Source organism: Mustela lutreola, chromosome 8 (genome assembly GCF_030435805.1).
Source record: "Mustela lutreola isolate mMusLut2 chromosome 8, mMusLut2.pri, whole genome shotgun sequence".
Classification (NCBI taxonomy): Eukaryota; Metazoa; Chordata; class Mammalia; order Carnivora; family Mustelidae; genus Mustela; species Mustela lutreola.
The window spans coordinates 52,083,100-52,110,422 of record NC_081297.1 but is presented as its reverse complement, the minus strand read 5'-3'; the positions used below and the strand labels follow the sequence as shown (position 1 = coordinate 52,110,422).

The following is a 27,323-nucleotide window of genomic DNA, read 5'->3' as shown; positions in this document are numbered from 1 at the left end:
GAATAACACTTTTGTATACGTGAAATTTTTTTTCCAGATTGTAAGTCACATTGCAGTTATTCTCAATAATCCTTTGAAGTAGGCATGTACTTTAATATAAAATGAAATATAAAAAATTGATATCTTCTATGCTATTCCTCTAGTTACAGGTATTTTCCTTTATTGATTTCTTTTCTCTTTTTAGGTACCTAGTCGATAGTCGCTGGTTCAAACAGTGGAAAAAATATGTTGGCTTTGACAGTTGGGACAAATACCAGATGGGAGATCAAAATGTATATCCTGGACCCATTGATAATTCTGGACTTCTCAAAGGTCATTATTTTCTTTCTTCAGTCAGGTTTAAAATGTGATAATTTGAATATGTTATAGTCAATACATATATAATATGGAAAACATTAATGTAAATAAATTAGAAAAATTTCTTCGTATTATAGATTTGACCTAATGAACTCAGATTATTCTATCATAATTAGTTATTACTCTGTATCATGACAGTTTTTTTCATTTATTATGTAAGAAACATTTATTATTTTTTAACCCTTTAAGTGAAGAATGTAAGTTAGAAAGCACTATATTATTATTTGGGGGAAATGCTGTATTGTTCTTGTTTTTCCTAATGGACACATGACTTTTATTTTAAGTTGGGGAGCATTGATACATGTTTACATTCTTGGATTTTTACATCAGTCTTCTATACCCCTCACTAATTACCAGTCTTCTGTACCTCTCACACTTGCAGAGAATAAAACATAAGTACCAGAATTTCCATTTCTGGCCAAGATGGAGTGAGAGGGGCTAGCTTTACTCTTCCACATGAGCAAACTAAGACCTTGTCAGAATATATAAAATAACAGTTCTCAAAACACTGGATACCAGGCAACAAAGAATAGTGATCCTTGAGTGATAGCTTACTGTGTTGATAGAATGTTAAAGACAAGGCACAGAAGAGGAAACCCATGTAGACAAGCTTCCATAGTTGAGGAAAGAGTTTGAAGTCCAGGGAGACCCATACCACCAGCGTTTTCAGGGCAGAGTACTAGATAGGAATGATCAGCAAAAAGAGACAGAGGAGACACAGAGACATCTAGAGATATACAGAGGGTATCTCTCAGGTCTTCAGCTGAGTGTTGATCAAGGTCATGAATGTGAGGGGGCTGCCCAAGGCCAAGGAAAGAACCATCCAAAAGAATTTGAGGGAACAAGTCATTGGGGCTCATTTAGAACCAAGAATAATGTGTTAATAGTTAGAGTGGAAAATCTTACAATTCATGGAGTATACAACCGAGAAGTGTTTTGCCACTGTAATTGAGCAAATTAATCCTTTTGTCCTTCTAATCTGAAAGTGTCAAACCTTATATCTTAGAACAAAATGCAGAAATACTTAGAGGGATCCAAAAATATCCAGCATCTAATCAACAAGTTAAATTTTATAATGTCTTGGATCCAATCAGATACTACCTGGCATGCAAAAAAGCAGAAAGAGATGCATAATGAAGATAAATGTCAGTGTTTTAAAAAAAATTTTAAGTAGGAAAAATGAACAAATGAAACAAATACAAAACAGCAAGAAGGTAGATTAAAATTATTCTTTATATGAATAATCACATTAAATGTAAATATCCCCAATTACAGATAGAGATTAGATAAAAAAAAATTAGACATAACTCTAGGACACCTGAGTGGCTCAGTTGGTTAAGTGTCTGCCTTCAACTCAGGTCATGATCCCAGGGTGCTGGATTTGAGTTCTGCATTGTGCTCCCTGCTTAGCGGGGGGAGCCTCCTTTCCCCTCTGCCTGCTCTTCCTCCTGCTTGTTCATGCTCTCTCTCTTTCTCTCTGGCAAATAAATGAATAGAATCTTAAAAAAAAAAAAAAAAAAAAAGACATAACTATGCACTGTATATAAGAAAGTGCCCCTTTTAATATAAAGATCCAAATGGATTAGAAGAAATTGAAAAAGGTGTGCTATGTTATGGTAAGCAGAATTCTAGACTGACTCCTACTGACTTCTTTCTTACATAATCATCTCTCCCTTTGAATATGGAAAGAGCCTGCAAATAGGATTAAGATATCATTCCCATTATTATTTATGTTGTATGGCAGATGGAGAGTATCCCAGTGTTTTTTGTTTTTGCTTTTTTAAAGAAGATTTTATTTATTTATTTGACAGAGAGAAAGGTAGTGAGAGAGGGAACATAAGCAGGGGGCAGTGGGAGGAGGAGAAGCAGGCTTCCCACTGAGCAGGAAGCCGGATGCAGGGCTCTATCCCAGGACACCGACCTGAGCCAAAGGCAGACTGAGCCACCCAGGCGCCCTGTCCCAGTGGTTTTAATCTAATAACAAATGCCCTTTAAAAGCAGACTGTTTTCTAGCTGGCGGGAGAAGTCAGAGATTTAAAGCATGAGAAGTGCTTAGTATATCATTTTTGCTATGAAAATGGAAGAGGCAATGTGACTAGGAAGGCCGGCATCCTCTAGGAAAAGAGAGAGACATTGCCCAAGCCAGCAAGGAAACAGACCACCTCATTCCTGGCACCATGAAAAACGGAATTCTGCCAACAATCTGAATGGACTTAGAAGCAGATTCTTCCCCCAGAGTTTTTAGATAAGAGATCACCTCGTCTAACATCTCGATTTCTGCCTTATGAGCCCTAAATAGAGGATCCAGTTGAGCCCACCGGAACTTGTAACCCACAAAATTGTGAGATTGTAAATAAGTATTGTTTTCAACTTAGTAGTTGGCTAAGCATCTGACTCTAGGTTTCACCTCAGGTTGTGATCTCAGGGTTGTGAGATCAAGCCTCATGTTAGGCTCTTGCACTCAGCAGAGTCTGCTTAAGACATTCTTTCCCTCTCCCTTTGCCCTCCCACCACTCTCTGTCTCTCTCAAAATAAATAAATAAATCTTTAAAAAAAAAAAAAAGGTATTGTTTTCAGCCCCTACATTAGTTTTTTATGCAGCAAACAGAAAAGTAATACATGTGCCAAAACTAATTAAAAGAAAGCTGGAGTGGCTCTGTTAATATATAATTATATAATATCTGAGTATATAAATAAAATGAGAGTCTCAAATCAGTGGTGTTGGTTTTTAAGAAATAAGAAAGAACAAATAAAACCTAAAGTAGTGCTCGCTTCGGCAGCACATATACTAAAACCTAAAGTAAACAGAAGAAAGGAAAGAAGAAAAATAAGTTCAGAACAGAAATTAGAGAAGAGAAAAATAGAAAAAACCAATGAACCCAAAAGCTGGTCTTCTCAAAACAAATGTAATAAATGTGATATGATGTGTCAATTATAAAAAAGAAAAAATAAGCTGATTCTTTGTGAAAATAATAAAATTGATACATATCTAGTTTGATTACAAGAAAAAGGAAAGACACAATTACCAATATCAGGAACATAAGAGATGTAGTATCAGTACGAAATCCACAAATATTAAAAGGACAATAAAGGAATATTATGAACCTTATGCCATTAAACTCAGCAAACTAGATGAAAAAGATGAAAACTACTAAAGCTTATTCCAGAAGAATAGATTACCTAAATAGCCCTGTATCAAGTGCAGAAGTTGTTTCAGATTTTTCCCAAAGAAAACATCAGATCCAAATATTGCTACTAGTGAATTCCACCAAATAGTTAAGGGAGAAAGAATACCTATTTTACAAAATTCTTCGATAAAATTGGGAGGTAGTATTTCCCCACCCATGCTTTGAAACCATCATTACCTTGATACCAAAATCTTAGAGAAATTTCAAGAAAACACTAGGCCAGTATCTTGTCTGAGCAGAAGTTTAGTAAATCAAGTCCAACAATGAAAAGAATATATATGTTAATTAGAAATATGTATTTAAAAGATAACATATCATGTAAGATAAAAGAGTAAAATAGAAAGAAATGTCCTCATAATGGGCATCTGTGAAAAACCTGCAAGTGACATGGAAAAGGTAAGGGTGTCCACTCAGCTCTTCAGCTGGCATTACTGGAGGTGTCCTGCCCAATGCAGTAAGGCGAAAGAAGAGATAAAAAGCATACATATTGTATAGGAAGAAGTAATAAATCTTCTTTATTCATAGACTGCTAAGATCACATAGAAAATCAGACTGAATTTACAAAAGAGAAAAAAAAGCTGCTAGGGACAGTATCTGCTTTGGCTCAGGTCATGATCAGATCATGAGCATGTGTCAGGCTCCCCTGTTGAACAGGGCTGATTCTGCCACTCTTTCTGCTCCAACCCCGTTTGTGCTCTCGCTCTCTCTCACATTCTCTTTCAAATAAATAAATAAAGGGCGCCTGGGTGGCTCAGTGGGTTAGGCCGCTGCCTTCGGCTCAGGTCGTGATCTCAGAGTCCTGGGATCGAGTCCCGCATCGGGCTCTCTGCTCGGCGGAGAGCCTGCTTCTCTCTCTCTCTGCCTGCCTCTCCATCTACTTGTGATTTCTCTCTGTCAAATAAATAAATAAAATCTTTTAAAAAAAAAAAAATTAAATAAATAAATAAATAAATAAAATCTTTTTTAAAAAGTTCCTGCGGACTAATAAATGAGATTGGTTTATGGGATATAAGATCATTATTTAAAAACCTAACTGTATTTTTATATGCTAACAGTCAACTAACATGAATAGAAATTTTTAAAAAACATTTTGTAGTAACATCAAAAAAATACAAAATATGTATAAATCTGACAAAATATGTACAAGCTCTATAAATTGAAAGCTAGAAGACATTGCTGATAGAAATTAAAACCTAAATAGTAAGAGATCCTGTAGACTCTATATTGTTAAATTCCCCATCCCCCAAACTATAGATTCAACACAGTTCCAAATTACATTTCTAGTAGGTGTCTAAAAAATTGAGATTGAATTTACCTATCACAAAATTTATCCTTTTAAGTTGTACGATTAAGTGGTTTTTAGTATATTCACAGTTATACAGCCATCACCACCATCTAATTCCACAATATTTTCATCACACCAGAAACTTTGTACCCATTAGCAGTCACCCCTTATTCCCTCTTAAAACCCCCAACCCTCAGCAACTACTAATCTACTTTCTATCTCTGGATTTACCTATTTTGGACATTTCATCTAAATGAGATCACATAGTATATAGCCTATAACGTTTGAGTTCTTTCACGTAATATAGAGTTTTCAAGTGTCATCCATGTAGAATGAATCAGTACTTCATTCCTTTTTATGGATGAATAATTTTCCATTGTATGGATATACACATTTAGTTTATCCATTCATCAGCTGATGGACATTTGAGTTTTTACTTTCTGGCTTATGATGCTGTGAACATTTTCACATACAAATTATTGTGTAGTTTTATATTTTCATTTCTCATGAGTAGGTACTTAGATCTACAGTTACCAGGTTAGATAGTAACTCTATATTAAACTACTTAAGGAATTTTTAGACTGTTTTCCAAAATAGTTGCACTATTTTTACGTTTTCACCAGCAGTATATGAAGGTTCCCAATTTCTTCCTATCCTTGCCAACACATGGTCTGTCCTTTTATTATAGCCATCCTATTGCATATGAAGTGGTATCTCATTGTCAGTTTGATTTGTGTCTCCCTAGTGATTAATGATGTTAAGTATCTTATCTGTGCTGCTTATATCTATATTTTTTTTGGAGAAATGTCTATTCTGATCCTGTTCTTTTTAATTGGACTACTTGTCCTTATATTCTTATGTTTCAAATGTTATTTATATGTTCTGGATACTAACCACTTATCTAATATATGATTTCCAAAAATTATCTCCCATTCTGTAGATTGTCTTTCACTTTCTTGATGGTATCTTTGAAGCACAGAAGTTTTTAATTCTAAGTCCAATTTATATTTTTTCTTTGTATTTATGTCAGAATGCATCACCTAATCCAAGGTTATACAAGATTTATACCTATGTTTTCTTCTAAGAGTTTTATGGCTTTAGCTGTTAATTTATGACTTTGATCATTTTTAAATTAATATTTGTATATAGTGTGAGGAAAGGATCAACTGAACAGATTAGAATCCAAAAGTTGATCCATTTATATGTGTTCAATTGATTTTAGACAAAGATATAAGAGAATTTCAGTAGGGAGAGGATAGTCTTTTAAACAAATGCTGCTTGAGCATTAGGTATCTATTTGCCAAAATAAAATAAAAGCCCAAAACCAAAACAAAACAAAAAGCCACCCAGACTGAATTTTGATTCATATTTGGCATCATATACAAAGTAAACTCAAAACAGATCATATAAACTTTAGAACTTATAGGGAAAAAATTGGTGAAAAATCTTTGTGACATTGTGTTAAGATGATTTCTTAAATGTGATATAAAAAGCACAATTGATAAAAGAATGAACTTTTTGCCACTAATTGTTTGATCAGTAATAAGTGATACTGTTAAAAGAATTCAAAAACATTTTTTGAAGAACCTCCTCACTGTTTTCCAAAGTGGCTATACCAATGTGCATTCCAACCAACAGTGTAAAAGGGTTCCCCTTTTCCTACAACCTCTCCAACATTTGTTGTTTCTTGTCTTGTCAATTCTTGCCATTCTGCCTTATGGAAGGTGGTATCTCTGTGGTTTTGATTGGAATTTTCCTGATGGCTAATGATATTGAACATTTTTTTCATATGTCTGTTAGCCGTTTGTACCTCTTTTTGAAGAAGTATCTATTCATGTCTTCTGCCCAATTTCTGACTTGCTTATTTGTTTTTTGGGTGTTGAGTTTGAGAAGTTCTTTGCAGATCTTGGATACCAGCCTTTTTCTGTAGTGTCATTTGCAAATATCTTCCCCCATTCCATGGGCTGCCTCTTAGTTTTGTTGACTGTTTCCTTTGCTGTACAGAAGCTTTGTATCTTGATGAAGTCCCAAAGCTCATTTTCACTTTTGTTTCTTTTGCGTTTGGAGACATGTGATAAAAGAAATTGCTGTGGCCATTGTACTGCCTATGTTCTCCTCTAGGATTTTGATGGATTCCTGTTTCACGTGAATTAAGGTCTCTCATCCACTTGGAGTTTATTTTTGTGTATGGTGTAAGAGAATGGTCGAGTTTCATTCTTCTGTATATAGCTGTCCCAGTTTTCCCAGCACCATTTATTAAAGAGACTGTCTTTTTTCCATTGGGTATTTTTTTCCTTCTTTGTCGAAGATTAGTTGACCATAGCGTTGAAGATCCATATCTGGGCTCTCTATTCATTTCCATTGATCTATCTGTGTTTTTGTGCCAGTACCATGTTGTCTTGGTGATCACAGCTTTGTAATACAGCTTGAAATCAGGCAATGTGATGCCCCCCCTCCCGGCTTTGTTTTTCTTTTTCAAAATTTCCATGGCAGTTCAGGATCTTTTCTGGTTCCATAGAAATTTAGGATTGTTTGTTTAGGGTATTTTGAAAAATGCCATTAGTATTTTGATTGGGATGGTGTTAAGTTATAGATTGCTCTGGACAGCATAGACATTTTAACGATGTTTATTCTTCTGATCCATGAGCATGGAATTTTTTTCCATCTTTTGTGTCTTCTTCAATTTCCTTCATAAGTGTTCTGTAGTTTCTAGGGTATAGATTCTTTACCTCTTTGGTTAGGTTTATTCCAAAGTATCCTAAGGTTTTTGGTGTTATTGTAATTGAAATCGATCTCTTTTATTTCTCTACAGTTATTTTTTTAGTGTATAGGAAGGCAGCTGAAGTGTATAGGAAGGCAGCTGATTTCTGTGCATTGATTTTGTATCCTGCCATATTACTCAGTTGGTATATGAGTTCTAGTAACTTGGGGGTGGAGTCTTTTGGGTTTTCCAAATAAAGTATCATGTCATCTGTGGAGAGAAAGAGTTTAAAATAAAGCTACCCTATGACCCAGCAATTGCACTACTGGGTATTTACCCCAAAGATACGGATGTAGTGAAAAGAAAGGCCATATGCATCCGTGTTCATAGCAGAATGTCTACAGAAGCCAAAGTGTGGAAGGAGCCGAGATGCCCTTCAACAGATGAATGGATAAAGAAGATGGGATCTGTATATACAGTGGAATATTACTCAGCCATCAGAAAGTATGAATAACCAACATTTGCATCAACATGGATGGAATTGGAGGGGGTTTGCTAAGTGAAATAAGTCAAACAGAAAGTCAACTATCATATGGTTTCAATTATATGTGAAACATAAGGAATAGCATGGAGGACCATAGGAGAAGGGAAGGAAAAATGAAGGGGGGGATATCAAAGGGAGAGAAGAACCATGAGAGACTGTGGACTCCCAAGAAACAAACTGAAGGTTTTAGAGGGGAGAGGGTGCTGGGGAATGGGTTAGCCTGGTAATGGGTATTAAGGAGGACATGTATTGCATGGAGCACTGGTTGTTATACTTAAACAATGAATCATTATAACAATGAATCAGTAATCATTATACTTAACAATGAATCAGTATATCAAAAACTAATGATATACTGATATATAATGATATATGTATAATATATACATATATAATTTATACATATATATATTATATAATGATATACTGTATGGTGACTAACATGACATAATAAAAAAATTATTATTATTATTATTTTTAAAGATTTTATTTATTTGACACAGAGAGAGAGATCACAAGTAGGCAGAGCAGCAGGCAGAGAGAGGGGGAAGCAGGCTCCCCACCGAACAGAGAGCCCAATGTGGGACTCGATCCCAGGATCCCGAGACCATGACCCACACCAAAGGCAGTGGCCCAACCCACTGAGCCACCCAAGTGCCCCCAAAAAATGATTTTTTAAAAAATGAGAAGATGAGATGCCTGGGTGGCTCAGTCATTAAGCATCTGCCTTCAGCTCAGGTCATGATCCTGGGGTCCTGCAATCGATCCCCACGTTGGGCTCCCTGCTTGGCGGGAAGCCTGCTTCTCCATCCCTCACTCCACCTGCTGTGTTCCTTCTCTCACTGTTTATCTCTCTGTCAAATAAATAAATAAAATCTTTAAAAAGAAAAGAAAAACCACAGTGTGGGGGAAATACTTGCAGATCACCTAGTTGATAAAAGACTTGTATGCCAAATAAAGAATTCTCAAAACCATATTAAGATAAACATAAAATGTAGTGGAAAATGTAGACAAAAGATTTGAACAGATGCTTCACCAAAGAAAATGCGGTTTTTAAAACTGCATAACTGCAAAGATACTCAGCATCATTAGTCATTAAAGAAATGAGGCTTAAAACCATAATGAAGTACCACTATTGTATATAAAAATGAGTAAAATTTAAAAGAATGACCAACATCAAGTGTTGACAAGGATGTGAAACAAGTGGCACTTTAATACACTGGTTTTGGAAATGAAATAATCAGGAAATTTCTCGAAAAGCTAAACATGAGTTTACTGGAGGAACCAGTATCCACTCCTGCATATTTACCCAAAAGAAATGAGAGTGTACATCCATACACGAATACTTATACATGTTATACATACTTATAATGTTTATAGTCGTGTTATTTGTAATAGAGAAAATTGGAAGCAACCCCAAATGCCCATCAATAGCTCAATGGATAAGCAAATTATAGTATATTCATATAATGGAATCCTACATAGCAGTTGAAAGGAATGAAGTGTTGATACATAAAAACAATGACTTTCAAGACGATTATACAGTGTAAAGGAAGCCAAACAAAAACAGTACATCTGATTTTTATAAGATCCAAGAAAATGCCTGTAGTAACAGAAAAAGATAATTTTTTTAGACAAATTGGATTTTATTTTTAAAAAATTTTTAAGCATTATTTAAATTCAGTTAATTAACATAATATATTATTGGTTTCAGAAGTACAGGCCTGTGATTCATCAGTCTTATATAATACCAGTGCTCATTTTATCACATGCTCTCCTTAATGTCCATCACCCAGTTACCTCATCCCTCCACCCACCTCCCTTCTAGAAAACCTCTGTTTGTTTCCTGTGATTGAGTCTTTTATGGTTTGTCTCCCTCTCTGGTTTCATCTTGTTTTATTTCTTCTCTCTTCTCTTATGAGCCTTTGTTTCTTAAATTCCACATATCAGTGAGATCATATAATTGTCTTTCTCTGATTGACTTTTTTGCTTAGCATAATACCCTTTAGTTCATCCATGTCATTGCAAATAACAAGTTTTCAGGTTTTTGATGGCTGCCTTATTTTCTGTGTGTGTATGTGTGTATCCCTTCTTCTTTATCCATTCATCCAGACAAAATTTTCATATATAATTCTACATAATGCACATTATAGTTGCACAATATAGTGATTTTCTAGGGATAGGACAGGAAACCTGGATAGACAGGAAGGAGAGATTACAAAGGACTACTAGGAAACCTTTGAATGGGGATGGATATATCATTTTGGTTGTGGTGATGGTTTCACACTTGCATTGTTCTGTCACTTCAAATACGTGCAGTTTATTCTATATCAATTATATATCATTAAGCGCAGAAGTAACAAATAGGAGCTCTTTTATGTTTAGGTAGGGGTATTCTCGTCTCTTAAAAATAAACTCATTGGGGACGCCTGGGTGGCTCAAGTTGGTTAAGCGGCTGCCTTCGGCTCAGGTCATGATCCCAGGGTTCTGGGATGAGTCCCACATCGGGCTCCTTGCTCAGCAGGGAGCCTGCTTCTCCCTCTGCCTCTGCCTGCCTCTCTGTCTGCCTGTGCTCACTCTCTCTCTCTCTCTCTAACAAATAAATAAATAAATAAATAGTCTTTTTAAAAAATTGTTTTATTTTGTCATTAGATATAAAATTACTATTGGATTCTGATATATAATAAAGTCTTTTACCCAAACTCTTAAACTGTGGAAGACAACTTAAAAGTCTTAATTTTTAGACTCTTCTTTCTTTTCCTAAGTTTTCTTCAAGGTAGTCTGTTAATAGTAGGAAGAAAGTGGATGTTAGAGTAAACCAATTTGTATTTGAATCCAGTTTCTATGATCTTCTCTATGTGTAACCTTCAGCAGGTTAATCAATACCTGAATCTGCTTAATTTGGAGATATTTACCTCATAATATTATTTTGAAAAGTCACCTGAGATAGCAGTGTTTTCTAATAACACTTTTCAGAGTACCTGCAACTTTCTGCATGTATGATCCATGCAACTTTCTGCATGTATGACAAGTTACTCAGTTTGTCTAAAAGTATTTTCCAATCTAAAATGGAGATACCTAGCTTAAAGATTGTTTTGAGAACTGACTGAGATAACATGGTTGTTTACTGTAATATGTCTCATAGAATATGATGCATATAGGGGTTTAGAATATGTAAGTTTCTTTCACCTTCAGCAGGCTCTAAAAATATGTTCCAAATTATCAGTTTCCCCAACAAGATTTTAAAATTACTGCTAAGATTTTAAAAAACCGAACTTAAAAATTAATCCTTAGAATGTATCGGCTACTGAAGTTTGTATTATACAATTCAGAGTTTTATCACTTCTGCTCTATATGAAAGTTTTCTCAAAGTTTAGTGTAATTCAGGGCACCTAGGTAGCCCAGATAGTTAAACATCTGCTTTCAGGTCAGGTCCTAATCTCCAGGTCCTGGGATTGAGCCCTATGTTGGGCTCCCAGCTCAGGAGGGAGTCTGCTTCCCTCTCTTCCTCTGCCACTCCCCCTACTTGTGCTTTCTCTGTCTCTCTCTCTCTTTCTTTCTCAAATGAGTAAATAAAATCTTAAAAAAAAAAAAGTTTAGTGTAATTCTCTGACCCATTGATTGATCCTAGATGGAACAAATAACTTTCTCTCAATCCTTTCAGAATTTTCCATGCTTCTTGATTTGTATTGTTATGTCTAATTAAGAATAGTCGGCTCTCGGGGCACCTGGGTGGCTCAGTCGGTTAAAGCCTTTTGCCTTTGGCTTGGGTTGTGATCTCAGGGTCCTGGGATCGAGCCCCATATCAGGCTCTCTGCTTAGCGGGGAGCCAGCTTCCCGCCCCACCCCCGCCTGCCTCTCTCTCTACTTGTGATCTCTGTCTGTAAATAAATGAATAAAATCTTTAAAAAAAAAAAAAATAGTGGGCTCTCATTTTTGAGATGCTACTGAGAACAATTTTGCTTCTCATGTTAAATAATTTAAGACTGGCTCAAATTGAGAAAATCTTCTTTACGTTGTATATAACTCAGTTAACTGTATCTGTTTCTGTACTTTGGAAATTCAGGTAAAGATAATAACAGAATCTCAGATTGGGACTGTCATTTAGGTATAACTCATGGTATTGCTTCTAGGTCTCTGGCCTGCCCTGCACTAAATTTTTGGTTTAACCAGAATTTTGAAAATGTTCATAGAATTAGAACCACATCTGAACAACTTCCTCCACTTTAGATTTTGGGAGAAATCTAGATGATGGGCCTTCTGGAATAATTTGTTTCACAAGATGCCCTTTTGTGATTTCCATCATGGTTCCCAGCCCATGTGCTTTGGAGTCATTGTAAAAAGTTATTAGTTTGCCCCTGAATTTCTTTCATCAGCTACTACTAGAATGACCACTGTTACCATGTGAGGGATCTTCTACTTTAAATATTTGGGAAATGCTCTTCTTTCAGATCCCTTGTTATTTTAAGAGCTTAATAAAAAATTATGTCTTTAAATACTGTTCATTGGGTACAGGTCTGTGAATCACCAGGTTTACACACTTCACAGCACTCACCAAATCACATGCCCTCCCCAATGTCCATAATCCCAACCCCTTCTCCCAAACCCCCTTCCCCCGGCAACCCTCAGTTTGTTTTGTGAGATTAAGAGTCACTTATGGTTTGTCTCCCTCCCAATCCCATCTTGTTTCATTTATTCTTCTTCTACCCACTTAAGCCTCCATGTTGCATCACCACTTCCTCATATCAGGGAGATCATATGATAGTTGTCTTTCTCTGCTTGACTTATTTCGCTAAGCATGATACGCTCTAGTTCCATCCATGTTGTTGCAAATGGCAAGATTTCATTTCTTTTGATGGCTGCATAGTATTCCATTGTGTATATATACCACATCTTCTTGATCCATTCATCTGTTGATGGACATCTAGGTTCTTTCCATAGTTTGGCTATTGTGGACATTGCTGCTATAAACATTCGGGTGCATGTGCCCCTTTGGATCACTACATTTGTATCTTTAGGGTAAATACCCAATAGTGCAATTGCTGGGTCATAGGGCAGTTCTATTTTCAACATTTTGAGGAACCTCCATGCTGTTTTCCAGAGTGGCTGCACCAGCTTGCATTCCCACCAACAGTGTAGGAGGGTTCCCCTTTCTCCGCATCCTCGCCAGCATCTGTCATTTCCTGACTTGTTGATTTTAGCCATTCTGACTGGTGTGAGGTGATATCGCATTGTGGTTTTGATTTGTATTTCCCTGATGCCGAGTGATATGGAGCACTTTTTCATGTGTCTGTTCGCCATCTGGATGTCTTCTTTGCAGAAATGTCTGTTCATGTCCTCTGCCCATTTCTTGATTGGATTATTTGTTCTTTGGGTGTTGAGTTTGCTAAGTTCTTTATAGATTCTGGACACTAGTCCTTTATCTGATATGTCGTTTGCAAATATCTTCTCCCATTCTGTCAGTTGTCTTTTGATTTTGTTAACTGTTTCCTTTGCTGTGCAAAAGCTTTTGATCTTGATGAAATCCCAGTAGTTCATTTTTTCCCTTGCTTCCCTTGCCTTTTGCGTTGTTCCTAGGAAGATGTTGCTGCGGCAGAGGTCGAAGAGGTTGCTGCCCGTGTTCTCCTCAAGGATTTTGATGGATTCCTTTCGTACATTGAGGTCCTTCATCCATTTTGAGTCTATTTTTGTGTGTGGTGTAAGGGAATGGTCCAATTTCATTTTTCTGCATGTGGCTGTCCAATTTTCCCAGCACCATTTATTGAAAAGGCTGTCTTTTTTCCATTGGACATTCTTTCCTGCTTTGTCGAAGATTAGTTGACCATAGATTTGAGGGTCTATTTCTGGGCTCTCTATTCTGTTCCATTGATCTATGTGTCTGTTTTTGTGCCAGTACCATGCTGTCTTGATGATGACAGCTTTGTAATAGAGCCTGAAGTCCGGAATTCTGATGCCACCAACGTTGGCTTTCTTTTTCAATATCCCTTTGGCTATTCGAGGTCTTTTCTGGTTCCATATAAATTTTAGCATTATTTGTTCCATTTCTTTGAAAAAGATGGATGGTACTTTGATAGGAATTGCATTAAATGTGTAGATTGCTTTAGGTAGCATAGACATTTTCACAATATTTATTCTTCCAATCCAGGAGCATGGAACATTTTTCCATTTCTTTGTGTCTTCCTCAATTTCTTTCATGAGTACTTTATAGTTTTCTGAGTATAGATTCTGTGTCTCTTTGGTTAGGTTTATTCCTAGGTATCTTATGGTTTTGGATGCAATTGTAAATGGGATTGACTCCTTAATATCTCTTTCTTCTGTCTTGCTGTTGGTGTAGAGAAATGCAACTGATTTCTGTGCATTGATTTTATATCCTGACACTTTACTGAATTCCTGTATAAGTTCTAGCAGTTTTGGAGTGGAGTCTTTTGGGTTTTCCACATATAGTATCATATCATCTGCGAAGAGTGATAATTTGACTACTTCTTTGCCGATTTAGATGCCTTTAATTTCCTTTTTTGTCTGATTGCTGAGGCTAGGACCTCTAGTACTATGTTGAATAGCAGTGGTGATAATGGACATCCCTGCCGTGTTCCTGACCTTAGTGGAAAAGCTTTCAGTTTTTCTCCATTGAGAATGATATTTGCGGTGGGTTTTTCATAGATGGCTTTGATGATATTGAGGTATGTGCCCTCTATCCCTACACTTTGAAGAGTTTTGATCAGGAAGGGATGTTGTACTTTGTCCAATGCTTTTTCAGCATCTATTGAGAGTATCATATGGTTCTTGTTCTTTCTTTTATTGATGTGTTGTATCACATTGACTGATTTGCGGATGTTGAACCAACCTTGCAGCCCTGGAATAAATCCCACTTGGTCGTGGTGAATAATCTTTTTAATGTACTGTTGAATCCTATTGGCTAGTATTTTGTTGAGTATTTTCGCATCTGTGTTCATCAAGGATATCGGTCTATAGCTCTCTTTTTTGGTGGGATCCTTGTCTGGTTTTGGGATCAAGGTGATGCTGGCTTCATAAAATGAGTTTGGAAGTTTTCCTTCCATTTCTATTTTTTGGAACAGTTTCAGGAGAATAGGAATTAGTTCTTCTTTAAATGTTTGGTAGAATTCCCCCGGGAAGCCGTCTGGCCCTGGGCTTTTGTTTGTTTGGAGATTTTTAATGACTGTTTCAATCACCTTACTGGTTATGGGTCTGTTCAGGCTTTCTATTTCTTCCTGGTTCAGTTGTGGTAGTTTATATGTTTCTAGGAATGCATCCATTTCTTCCAGATTGTCAAATTTATTGCCATAGAGTTGCTCATAGTATGTTCTTATAATAGTTTGTATTTCTTTGGTGTTAGTTGTGATCTCTCCTCTTTCATTCATGATTTTATTTATTTGGGTCCTTTCTCTTTTCTTTTTGATAAGTCGGGCCAGGGGTTTATCAATTTTATTAATTCTTTCAAAGAACCAGCTCCTAGTTTCGTTGATTTGTTCTATTGTTTTTTTGGTTTCTATTTCATTGATTTCTGCTCTGATCTTTATGATTTCTCTTCTCCTGCTGGGCTTAGGGTTTCTTTCTTGTTCCTTCTCCAGCTCCTTTAGGTGTAGGGTTAGGTTGTGTACCTGAGACCTTTCTTGTTTCTTGAGAAAGGCTTGTACCGCTATATATTTTCCTCTCAGGACTGCCTTTGTTGTGTCCCACAGATTTTGAACCGTTGTATTTTCATTATCATTTGTTTCCATGATTTTTTTCAATTCTTCTTTAATTTCCCGGTTGACCCATTCATTCTTTAGAAGGATACTGTTTAGTCTCCATGTATTTGGGTTCTTTCCAAACTTCCTTTTGTGGTTGAGTTCTAGCTTTAGAGCATTGTGGTCTGAAAATATGCAGGGAATGATCCCAATCTTTTGATACCGGTTGAGTCCTGATTTAGGACCGAGGATGTGATCTATTCTGGAGAATGTTCCATGTGCACTAAAGAAGAATGTGTATTCTGTTGCTTTGGGATGAAATGCTCTGAATATATCTGTGATGTCCATCTGGTCCAGTGTGTCGTTTAAGGCCTTTATTTCCTTGCTGATCTTTTGCTTGGATGACCTGTCTATTTCAGTGAGGGGAGTGTTAAAGTCCCCTACTATTATTGTATTATTGTTGATGTGTTTCTTTGATTTTGTTATTAATTGGTTTATATAGTTGGCTGCTCCCACATTGGGGGCATAGATATTTAAAATTGTTAAATCTTCTTGTTGGACAGACCCTTTGAGTATGATATAGTGTCCTTCCTCATCTCTTATTATAGTCTTTGGCTTAAAATCTAATTGATCTGATATAAGGATTGCCACTCCTGCTTTCTTCTGATGTCCATTAGCATGGTAAATTCTTTTCCACCCCCTCACTTTAAATCTGGAGGTGTCTTCGGGCTTAAAATGTGTTTCTTGGAGGCAACATATAGATGGGTTTTGTTTTTTAATCCATTCTGATACCCTGTGTCTTTTGACAGGGGCATTTAGCCCATTCACATTCAGGGTAAGTATTGAGAGATATGAATTTAGTGCCATTGTATTTCCTGTAAGGTGACTGTTACTGTATATGGTCTCTGTTCCTTTCTGATCTACCACTTGTAGGCTCTCTCTTTGCTTAGAGGACCCCTTTCAATATTTCCTGTAGAGCTGGTTTGGTATTTGCAAATTCTTTCAGTTGTTGTTTGTCCTGGAAGCTTTTAATCTCTCCTTCTATTTTCAATGATAGCCTAGCTGGATATAGTATTCTTGGCCGCATGTTTTTCTCGTTTAGTGCTCTGAAAATATCATGCCAGCTCTTTCTGGCCTGCCAGGTCTCTGTGGATAAGTCAGCTGCCAATCTAATATTTTTACCATTGTATGTTACAGACTTCTTTTCCCGGGCTGCTTTCAGGATTTTCTCTTTGTCATTGAGACTTGTAAATTTTACTATTAGGTGACGGGGTGTGGGCCTATTCTTATTGATTTTGAGGGGCGTTCTCTGAACCTCCTGAATTTTGATGCTCGTTCCCTTTGCCATATTGGGGAAATCCTCCCCAATAATTCTCTCCAGTATACCTTCTGCTCCCCTCTCATTTTCTTCTTCTTCTGGAATCCCAATTATTCTAATGTTGTTTCGTCTTATGGTGTCACTTATCTCTCGAATTCTCCCCTCGTGGTCCAGTAGCTGTTTGTCCCTCTTTTGCTCAGCTTCTTTATTCTCTGTCATTTGGTCTTCTATATCACTAATTCTTTCTTCTGCCTCATTTATCCTAGCAGTTAGAGCCTCCATTTTTGATTGCACCTCATTAATAGCTTTTTTGATTTCACCTTGGTTAGATTTTAGTTCTTTTATTTCTCCAGAAAGGGCTTTTATATCTCTCGAGAGGGTTTCTCTAATATCTTCCATGCCTTTTTCGAGCCCGGCTAGAACCTTGAGAATTGTCATTCTGAACTCTAGATCTGACATATTACCGATGTCTGTATTGATTAGGTCCCTAGCCTTCGGTACTGCCTCTTGTTCTTTTTTTTGTGTTGAATTTTTATGTCTTGTTATTTTGTCCAGATAAGAGTAAATGAAGGGGCAAGTAAAATACTAAAAGGGTGGCAACAACCCCAGGAAAATATGCTTTAACCAAATTAGAAGAGATCCAAAATCGTGAGTGGGGAGAAAGGGGATAAAAAGAGGTTCAAAAAGGAAGAAAGAAAAAAAAAAAAACAAAAAGAAAAGAAAAAAAAAAAAAGAAAAGAAAAGAAAAGAATTTTTAAAAAAGAAAACACCTAAGAAAAATGTAAAAAAGAAAAAATATATATATTAGATAAACTAGTAAAAAATCGTTAAAAAAGAAAAAGGTAACAGTTAAAAAAAAAAATTTTACCCGAAGGCGAGAAAAAAAAAAAAATGTAAAAAGAAAAAATTAAATTAACTGCAAGACTAAAAAAAATCACAGGAAAAAAGCCATGAGTTCCGTGTTTGGCTTTCTCCTCCTCTGGAATTCTGCTGCTCTCCTTGGTATTGAAACCGCACTCCTTGGTAGGTGAACTTGGTCTCGGCTGGATTTCTTGTTGATCTTCTGGGGGAGGGGCCTGGTGTAGTGATTCTCAAGTGTCTTTGCCCCAGGCGGAATTACACCGCCCTTACCCGGGGCCGGGGTGAGTAATTCGCTCGGGTTTGCTTTCAGGAGCTTTTGTTACCTGAGCGCTTTCCGTAGAGTTCCGGAGGACGGGAATACAAATGGCGGCCTCCTGGTCTCCGGCCCGGAGGAGCCGAGAGCCCAGGGCCCCACTCCTCAGTGCGCCCTCAGAGAACAGCGCCCAGTTACTCCCGTCTGCCTGACCTCCGGCCGCGCTCCGAGCTCACCGAGCCTGCGACCGGTTCAAGGTAACACGGAGCTGCGAGCTTACTGTCGGCTCTGTCTCTGTAGCCGGCTTTCCCGTTCCAATACCCGCAAGCTCTGCGACACTCAGACACCCCCGATCCTTCTGTGACCCTGCGGGACCTGAGGCCACGCTGACCCCGCGTGGGCTTCGCCCCGGTTTAGCCTCTGGAGCGATGTCCCTCAGCGGAACAGACTTTTAAAAGTCCTGATTTTGTGCACGGTTGCTCCGCTGCTTGCCGGGAGCCGGCCCCTCCCCCCGGGGTCTATCTTCCTGTCGCTTTGGATTCACTTCTCCGCCGGTCCTACCTTTCAGAAAGTGGTTGTTTTTCTGTTTCCAGAATTGCTGTTCTTCTTCTCTTCGATCTGCCGATGGATTTTCAGGTGTTTGCAATCTTTAGATAAGCTATCTAGCTGATCTCCGGCTAGCTGAAGCAGTCTCAGCTTGCTACTTCTCCGCCATCTTGACTCCTCCCCACATTTAATCTTTTTAAAGCAACAGTTTATTTTGGAAAATGTAGATTTATATGTGAACTTCAGAGCTTTCTTCAGGCCTCATTTAAATACTTAAATTAGTCCCTATGAGTTTAAGTAATTTATGATATTTACACTAAAGTATTTCATGAACTATTGTTTCTTTTTATTTATTGGGTTTACTTTTTTCTTTTGCAGATGGTGATGCCCAGTCACTTAAGGAACATCTTATTGATGAATTAGATTACATACTGTTGCCAACTGAGGGCTGGAATAAACTTGTCAGCTGGTACACTTTGATGGAAGGTCAGGAACCAATAGCACGAAAGGTACATATTTAGAATAAGTGAATAAAAATATTTTTATTGAACAGTCACATTTTATTGTTATAGTTTAATGACACAAATCCTCATCAAATATCTAAGAGAAAAAGACCATCAAGATGTTACTTTCATATTGTATAATGACGATAGCTAATACCTATAGAGGATTTACTTTTTGCTAGCCACTGTTAGAAGCAGATTATACATTATTATTAATTTAGTCCTCACAGGAATCTCTATAGGGTAGGTATTATTATCTTCATGTAGATGAGGAAATGAGGACAGAGATAGAGAAAGTCACATCAATTTAGAAACTCAGGCAACCTCTTTTCTTAACCACTGTACTGCAAGTTTTACAATTATAGTTTAGAAACATTAAAAATTTTCCATATCTTTACTTTTTGGAAGTAAAAAGTCATTTATGAAAGTGAGGATGTTGTCGTTATAGCAGAACACTAAGTGTTTAAAGTAGATCTGTCAATCTTACATACGTATTTGTTTTTTGTATCAGGCAGGGAAAGGGAAAGAAGGAAGGGTTTGGGGACCAGGATCTCTGAGCATGTAATTATTTATCTGTGTTGGTTTTTCCACACAGAAACAATTAAAAAGTCAAGTTATGTAACACAAGGGTACAAACCTCTAGTAGACCAAACCATACATGGATTTATTTGGAACTGTTGCTACAGACTAGTTATATTAATGATTTGTATGTATGTATTGATGGTTTAGGGATAGAATTCAATTCTGTTTTCTAAATAGAATGTGAGTGTACCTTTGATTTAGTTCCGTTTTTATTTTATTTATTTGAGAGAGAACACGAGCAGGGGGGAAGGGCAGAGGGAGAGGGAGAAGAAGATTCCCTGCTGAGCAGGGAGCCTGCTGGGGGACTTGAGCCCCGAACCCTGGGATGCTTAACCAACTGAGCCACATAGTCGCCCTAGTTCATTTTAGTTTTGACCCTTAACTTCACTCAGCCTTCTCTTATAGCCATTTCAAAATTAGGATTTCTGTCTTTTAGAAATGCTAGCCTTATACATATAAAGTAACCTATTTTACCTATAGTTGCTAGAGAATTGAATGTTTTGCTCAATTAAAGGATTGAGTGTTTAGCTCTAAAACTGTTTAGAAGAAGAACTTTATTCCTGGGATAAAAGAAAATCTATGCCTGGAATATCTTCAAATATGCTAACCTGTGTTACTTTAACCTTAATGATGTACTTTTTTTTTCTTAATAAAGGTAGCATATTATACAGTACTAGTATTTGGTATGGTAAACAGACCAACCAACAACTTCATTGGCATCACTTTTTGAAAGAGGTCGTGTTGGAATTTCTTAAAATCCGTGTCTAATAGCAAATTGAAATAAGTAGATAAATAAATACAAATCATGAAAACTTCACACAGAAAAAAGTTTCTCTGTTAAGAGGTCATCCATATATTTGTAATAAGATAGTTTAGAATTATTCAACCTGTAAGATAATATTTAAGCTTTATTGTGCATAAAATTATCTGGAGTTGTTTTTAAGATCTGTCTTCCTCCAAAATTAAATTAGTAAGTCTGGGAATTTCCACCTCTACTTTGCCCCCATGTGACTCTTATGACAATGAAATATACTGAAAGAATTACTATTTTTTTAGGGTCTGAAGCCCAACTTGGAATTTTAACTAATCTCTGAATTGAGGAATTTAGGATTAGTAGATATGATATAGAAACAAAGTAGTTAACCATCTCTCTGGGCCTTGAATCATCTCTAAAATGTTTCACTTATAATGTCAGACACTCAGTTAAAACAGCAACAAAAAAGGCAAAAATAAACATACTTGAACAAGAAATACAGTGGAACCAAAATCTAAGAGAAACAATAAACAGTAGAAACAGACCCATAAGGAATCCAGATAGTGGAGTTAGACAGAAACTTCAAAATACTGTGCTTTATTATGTTTAAAAAAAAAAAAAAAAAAAAGACAGTTGAAGGACAAAACTGTTAAGAACAAATATAATTCCAAAACTATTAAGACCCAAATATAATTCTGTAATTCTAAAAATAATTTGAAAAAATTAAGAAGTAAATACTCAGTGTTTAATTAAAACACTGAATAGAACCAAAGAGAAATTTGTAAACTAAATAACATCAGTAGAAAGTATACAAAATAAGACTTAAAGAGACTGAAGGATGGAATGTACAGAAATAAGCAAATACACTTGGAGCACAATGCCTAATTTTAACATACACGCAAGTGGGCTCTTAGAAGGAGAGGGAAGTCAGAATAGAGTAGAAATAACACTGGAGTTAATAGCTGAGAATTTTCTAAAACGGATGAAAGGTGACATGCTATATAGAATCAAGAAATGCTGTGAAACCCATGCTAACAACAACAAAAAAATACAAACAAAACCAAGCAAAGGCAAAAAAAAAAAAAAAAAAAAGATTTCTAATAGGAGCCACAAAAAAAAAAGTCTGTTACCTTCAAAGTAATAATAAACAAATGATTTCTCAAGAGAAATGAAAGCTGAAAAATAACCAACCATCTTCAACATTATGAAAGAAAAATAACTGCCCACTCAGAATGCTGTATCCTTCAGGTGGTGAAAAAGTTGTTTTCAGATAAACAAATTGACTGAGTTTGTTACTAGCAGAACTGCACTAAAGGAAAACCAAAACAATCTTTAGAATGGAAGGAAATTATTCCATATGGCAGCTTGGAGGAGACACAAGAGAAAATGTAGATTGACAACAGTAAATACTGCAAATAAATGTTAAGTCAGGCTATTTAAAGTGGTAGTTATTTCTGTTTGGGATGAGTGTATGCATAAATTTAAAATATGTGATATTTGCATATAAGTTAAGATAGTAGCCTCCTAGGTAATCTCCAATGAACTTTTCCTTATATCTTCATCCTTGGGTAGTCCCCTGTGGCCAGCAACATACAGCAGAAGTTATAGCATGTGTATCACTTTCAAGATTAGCTTTTAGAGTCGAGGGAGTCAAAAGGTATAAACTTCCTGTTATAAAATAGGTAAATCATGGGGATGTAAGTATATAGCATGGCGACTATAGTTGATAATACTGTATTGCATTTTCGAAAGTTATTGAGTAAGAGTAGATCTTAAAAGTTCTCATCACAAGAAAAAAATTTTGTCATAGGATGATGGAGGTCAACTTATTGTGGTGATCATTTCACAACATAGATAAATATTGAATCATTATGTTTTACACCTGAAACTAATATATGTCAGTTATACCTCATTAAAATAGAAAAAAATCAGACTATAAAAGACACCTTGGCTCGCACTTGGATGCACACACCCTCTTCCTCTCTCTCAGTTCTCAATCTGGGGAATTCAGCTGCATATTCAGGCAGCCTGTGGCAGGGCTCACATGGTAAGGAACTAAGACTTTTGACCAGTAGTGAGGAAATGGAAGCCTGCTACCAACCATGTGAGTGAGCTTGGAAGTGAATCCTCTAGTTTCATGCAGCTTTCAGGTAATTGAAGCCCCAGCCCACAGCTTGACGGCAGTCTTTCAAAAGACCCCACGCCAGAATAACCCAGCTAAGCTGCTCCAGATTCTTGACCCTCAGAAACTATGTGAAATAATATTTACTCTGTTAAGTTCCTGGGTTTGGGGGTGATTTATTATGCAGCAGTAGAAAACTGATAACTGATTTTGGTACCTGGAAGTAGTGTGCTGCCTTAACAAAATTTGATCTGTGGTGGTGGAACCAGGCAGGGAGCAGAAGTTGTAAGAACCTGGAAGAGTATTTTTTTTTTTAAGATTTTTTAATGTATTTATTTGACAGAGAGAAATCACAAGTAGATGGAGAGGCAGGCAGAGAGAGAGAGGGAAGCAGGCTCCCTGCTGAGCAGAGAGCCCGATGTGGGACTCAATCCCAGGACCCTGAGATCATGACCTTAGCCGAAGGCAGCGGCTCAACCCACTGAGCCACCCAGGCGCCCCAAGAACCTGTAAGAGTATTAATGAAAGCCTGAGGTGCCTTGAATAAATTGTTAGTAGAATTTTAGACTTTGAGGAGGACTTACAGGAAAGTGAAGAAAATCTTATCGGAACCCAGAGGAAAGTGATCTTTGTTATAAGGTAGCAGAAAGTTTAGCAACATGTCAACCGCAGTAAATTGAAAGATCAAAAATTGTACCTGATGAACTGAATCATCTGCCAGAACTGCCTGGTTTTCCTGTGCTGCACATAATCAGATGAGAGAAGGGAGAGAGAAGCTAAAGAAAGGGCTGCAAAAAAGGAGCCAAGACCTACTAGTGTTTTGATGATTTCTGGCCTCTCCAGATGACAGTGCTGAAGCTATGATATGTTCCCAAGCAAAGATGAAAGTCAAGGCACTCTCACCTTTAACCAAAAGTTAAAGCCACAGGGATATGACTGTAAAATTCTTTAAGATCTCAGAAAAATCAAAGATAGTGCCTCACAATACTGTTCAGACAAAAGGCCCTTTAAAGGATTTCAGGTATACTTTGCACTTCCTTTCAATATGTGGCTTCTAGGAACAAAAGGGCTTCTAAGAAGCTTAAGAGCATTGCCCTTCAGTCTTCTCAGCATAAACCCAAGATAGGACATATCTAGAGGACATTTGAGGATGTGCCTTTTTGTGTAAGGGAATGAGATTCCAGTGAGATCCACTGGAGACTTAACCATGTTTTTAAGAACCACTACTGTCTTGGACTACGGAGACAGGGTAAAATCAAAGTGTCTCCTACACTTCTACAGAAAGCAGGAGTTAGACTAAGAATTTACTAACTGCAACATGTGCTAACTTCATGAAAATCGTATGACCCAGAACCGGAATCAAGTGTTGTGAAGACTTATTTTTAGGTAACGGCAGAATAAGCCCTAATCAAGGAACTTTAAGTATTTGCCCAAGTGGATTTCAGAATGTCTGTGGACCATTGCCTCCTTTGTTCCTCTTACCTTCATACCCCTTTGAACAGGAATATCTAAAAAATTATCTTCTGCATGTCCCACCATTTTATTTTGGGTATATTTGGGGCTTATCTTATCTGGTAGTTCACAGAATTATAGATAAAGAGTAACTGTACTCAAATGCTTAAGAAACTGTACCCAAGGATCCTTATCTGTGCCTGGATCAGATATAAATGACAAGTTTCTGAACTTGGAGTTGATATTATAATGGGACGATACTAGTGGGGGCTTTGCAGGGAGTGAATGTATTTTACATGTTGCGGGGAGGGACTGTGACTTGTTGGGAGCCAGAGAGTGAACTGTAGTAGCCATCCTCAAAATATTCCCCAGTGATCACCATCTCCTGGTATTTAAACTCTTGTGTAATCTCCTGCATTGTACCAGAGTTAGTCTGTGTGACCAGGAAAATATGGTGGAGTGATAATATGTTATTTCTGAGATTAGTCTCTAAAAGATGTTGGTGGGGAGTGCTCTTTTGCACTCTCTTGCGTGCATGCTCTCTCTTTCTCTCTCAGATCAGTTGCTTTGAATGAAGTCATATTGCCATGCAGGCAGCCTATAGAGGCACTCACATGATGAGGAGCTGAATTCTCTGCCAGCAGCTGGAGAGGATCTGAGGACTGCCACATGATTGAGCTTGGAAGCAGATTTGAACAACATGATTAAGCAGCATGACCTAACTGACATGCATTGCACTTAGTAAATGCAGAATACAAATTCTTCTTAAGTGGAATTTTTACCAAAATTGACCATTTGCTGGGCCCTCAAGCAAATTCCACTATATTTCTAATGATAGAAATTATTCAGTGTATTTTCTGTGCCCAGTAGAATTTAGAAGTCATTAACAAAAAGGTAACTAGATTGTCTCCTACTATCTAGAAGTGGAATAATATACTTCCAAAGTAATCCTTAGGTGAAAGAAGAAATACAAAGTAAAATTATATTTAATTTTTATTTACAATAAATTTAATTGAGTGATAATAGTACAATGTGAAAGAATGACTAATGTCACTCTTATAAGGAGTGTGATAGCTTAAATGCATATATTAGAAAAGAAAGTCAAAATCTATTGTCTCGGGATGCCTGGGTGGCTCAGTGGGTTAAGCCGCTGCCTTTGGCTCAGGTCATGATCTCAGGGTCCTGGGATCGAGTCCCGCATCGGGCTCTCTGCTCAGCAGGGAGCCTGCTTCCCCCCCTCTCTCTCTGCCTGCCTCTCCATCTACTTGTGATTTCTCTCTGTCAAATAAATAAATAAAATCTTTAAAAAAAAAAATCTATTGTCTCAAGAAGTTGAGAGAAGAAAAGGAAATTAAGCTAATCAAGAAATAATAAAAATAGACATTAATAAAATAGAAAAAAAATCTGTTTTAAATAAACAAAGTTGATTCAAAAAACAGTGACGTTAGACAAGTAAAATAAATGTGAGTTCTGGCAAGACTGATCAAAAGTAAAATCATGCCCAGGGCTGGGGGACCGGCGTCATCAAATTTTTTCTGTAAAGGGCCAGATAGTGAATATTTATGAGCCAGGATAGTCTCTGTGGAAACTGTTCATCTCTGCTGTTTTGGGTGCAGCCATAAATGATATATAAATGAATGGGCTTGACTCTGTTCTAGTAAAATGTTATTTACAAAAATAATACAAGTCAAATGTGGCCTGTGGGTCGTAGTTGGCCCATCCCTAATCTTGGCCCTGGTTAGTTAATGCCTACCTACATCACAAATAATATTATTTGTATCTTATTTAGAATATATCTCACCATCTATGAAGTAGTCTTACTAAAAATTGCAAGAATAAAAAGATGGTGAACTTTTCAGTTAAATTATATTTTGGAGATTTATCAGTCAGTTGCGCTGCATGGGATTTATTTGGATCCTGATTCAATAAAAATGAGATGGGGACAATTTAAATATTGACTGAATATTTGATATTAAGGGATTAGTTTTAATTTTGTTAGGTGTGATGTGGTATTGTGGTTTCTGAGTCCTTGTTTTTGAAGAAATATATCCTGAAATATTTGTGGATGAAATACTACATGTAGAATTTATTTATACTTCTCTGCTTGTCTATTTTTTACCACTAGTAAGCATAGTACTCAGTAAGCGCTACAAAAACAAATGTTGCTAACTCCTCAAAAATAGTAAATGTGTCCCATTAGGCCATGTCATCAAACCATTCTAGAGTACCAGATTTCTTTTTTTTTTTTTAAAGATTTTATTTATTTATTTGACAGGCAGAGATTACAAGTAGTCAGAGAGGCAGGCAGAGAGAGAGGAGGAAGCAGGCTTCCTGCAGAGCAGAGAGCCGGATGCGGGGCTCCATCCCAGGACCCTGGGATCATGACCTGAGCCGAAGGCAGAGGCTTTAACCCACTGAGCCACCCAGGCGCCCCCTCTTTCTACATTTTTAAAATCTTATTTACTTTCTTTAATGTAGTTTTAAACTTTTCTCAAGCTCAGAAAAAGTGTTCATATCTTTATAAGATTTTATTTGATTTATATTTGATTTCTGGTTTTTCTATTTAAATATAGCTACACATAATCCTGTAAAATTAAATGATAAGGTAGCTTTTACTACATTCTTAACCTCAAAAGTAAATAAGCATAAGAGATTTAAAACAAATTTCATTAGTTAAGAGATAATTTATATATTAATTTCTAAAAGTAATTAATATCTAGAGAGGTACAGGCTGTTGCCTGTTTTAGAAATGTGAGTATAACAAGTTTAATTAAGGGATTATAAATAACAAAGTATTATAAAAATTAATGTTGGATTGGACATTAAATATTGGCTAAACCGCATTTGAAGTTTTTGAGCTAAAACAATTTACCTGCAAGTGAAAGACAAATTTGTAAGGCCTTTGCTGAACTGATGCTAAGCTTTTGAGTTACAGCAGTTACTTGGAGCCTCCCTTTAGCCATATTTGTCAAATGTATCATGTATCAAGCTGATTACTATTTTCAGAAACAGTATTCATGACTGAAATTCTACAGTTAACCTTTAGAAGATCAAAAGGAAATATACTTACTTAAAAGGTGACCCTAATATATACATATTTTCTCTTTTCCTGCTTTGTTGCTTGCATGTTTAACAGCTTTTTTTTTTTTTTTTTTTTCCCATTCGTTGC

At 36.7% G+C, this 27,323-nt stretch overlaps 1 protein-coding gene across 7 annotated transcripts in view; it reads left to right on the top strand.

The window, feature by feature from the left end:
- Nucleotides 1–27,323, top strand: part of USP15 (ubiquitin specific peptidase 15) — a 118,623-nt gene that overhangs the window by 18,269 nt on the left and 73,031 nt on the right. For 6 of the 7 annotated variants that reach the window (XR_009356628.1, XR_009356630.1, XM_059184759.1 and 3 more), the window contains exons 2-3: nucleotides 185–312; nucleotides 19,120–19,250. Coding sequence is in view for 4 of the 7 variants with exons in the window: in XM_059184759.1 (XP_059040742.1) it covers nucleotides 185–312; nucleotides 19,120–19,250 (259 nt within the window). In the remaining 3 variants the exon portion in view is untranslated. Of the gene's footprint in view, nucleotides 1–184; nucleotides 313–19,119; nucleotides 19,251–27,211; nucleotides 27,232–27,323 lie in introns of those variants that run through there. The other variant, XM_059184760.1, reaches the window with a different exon arrangement.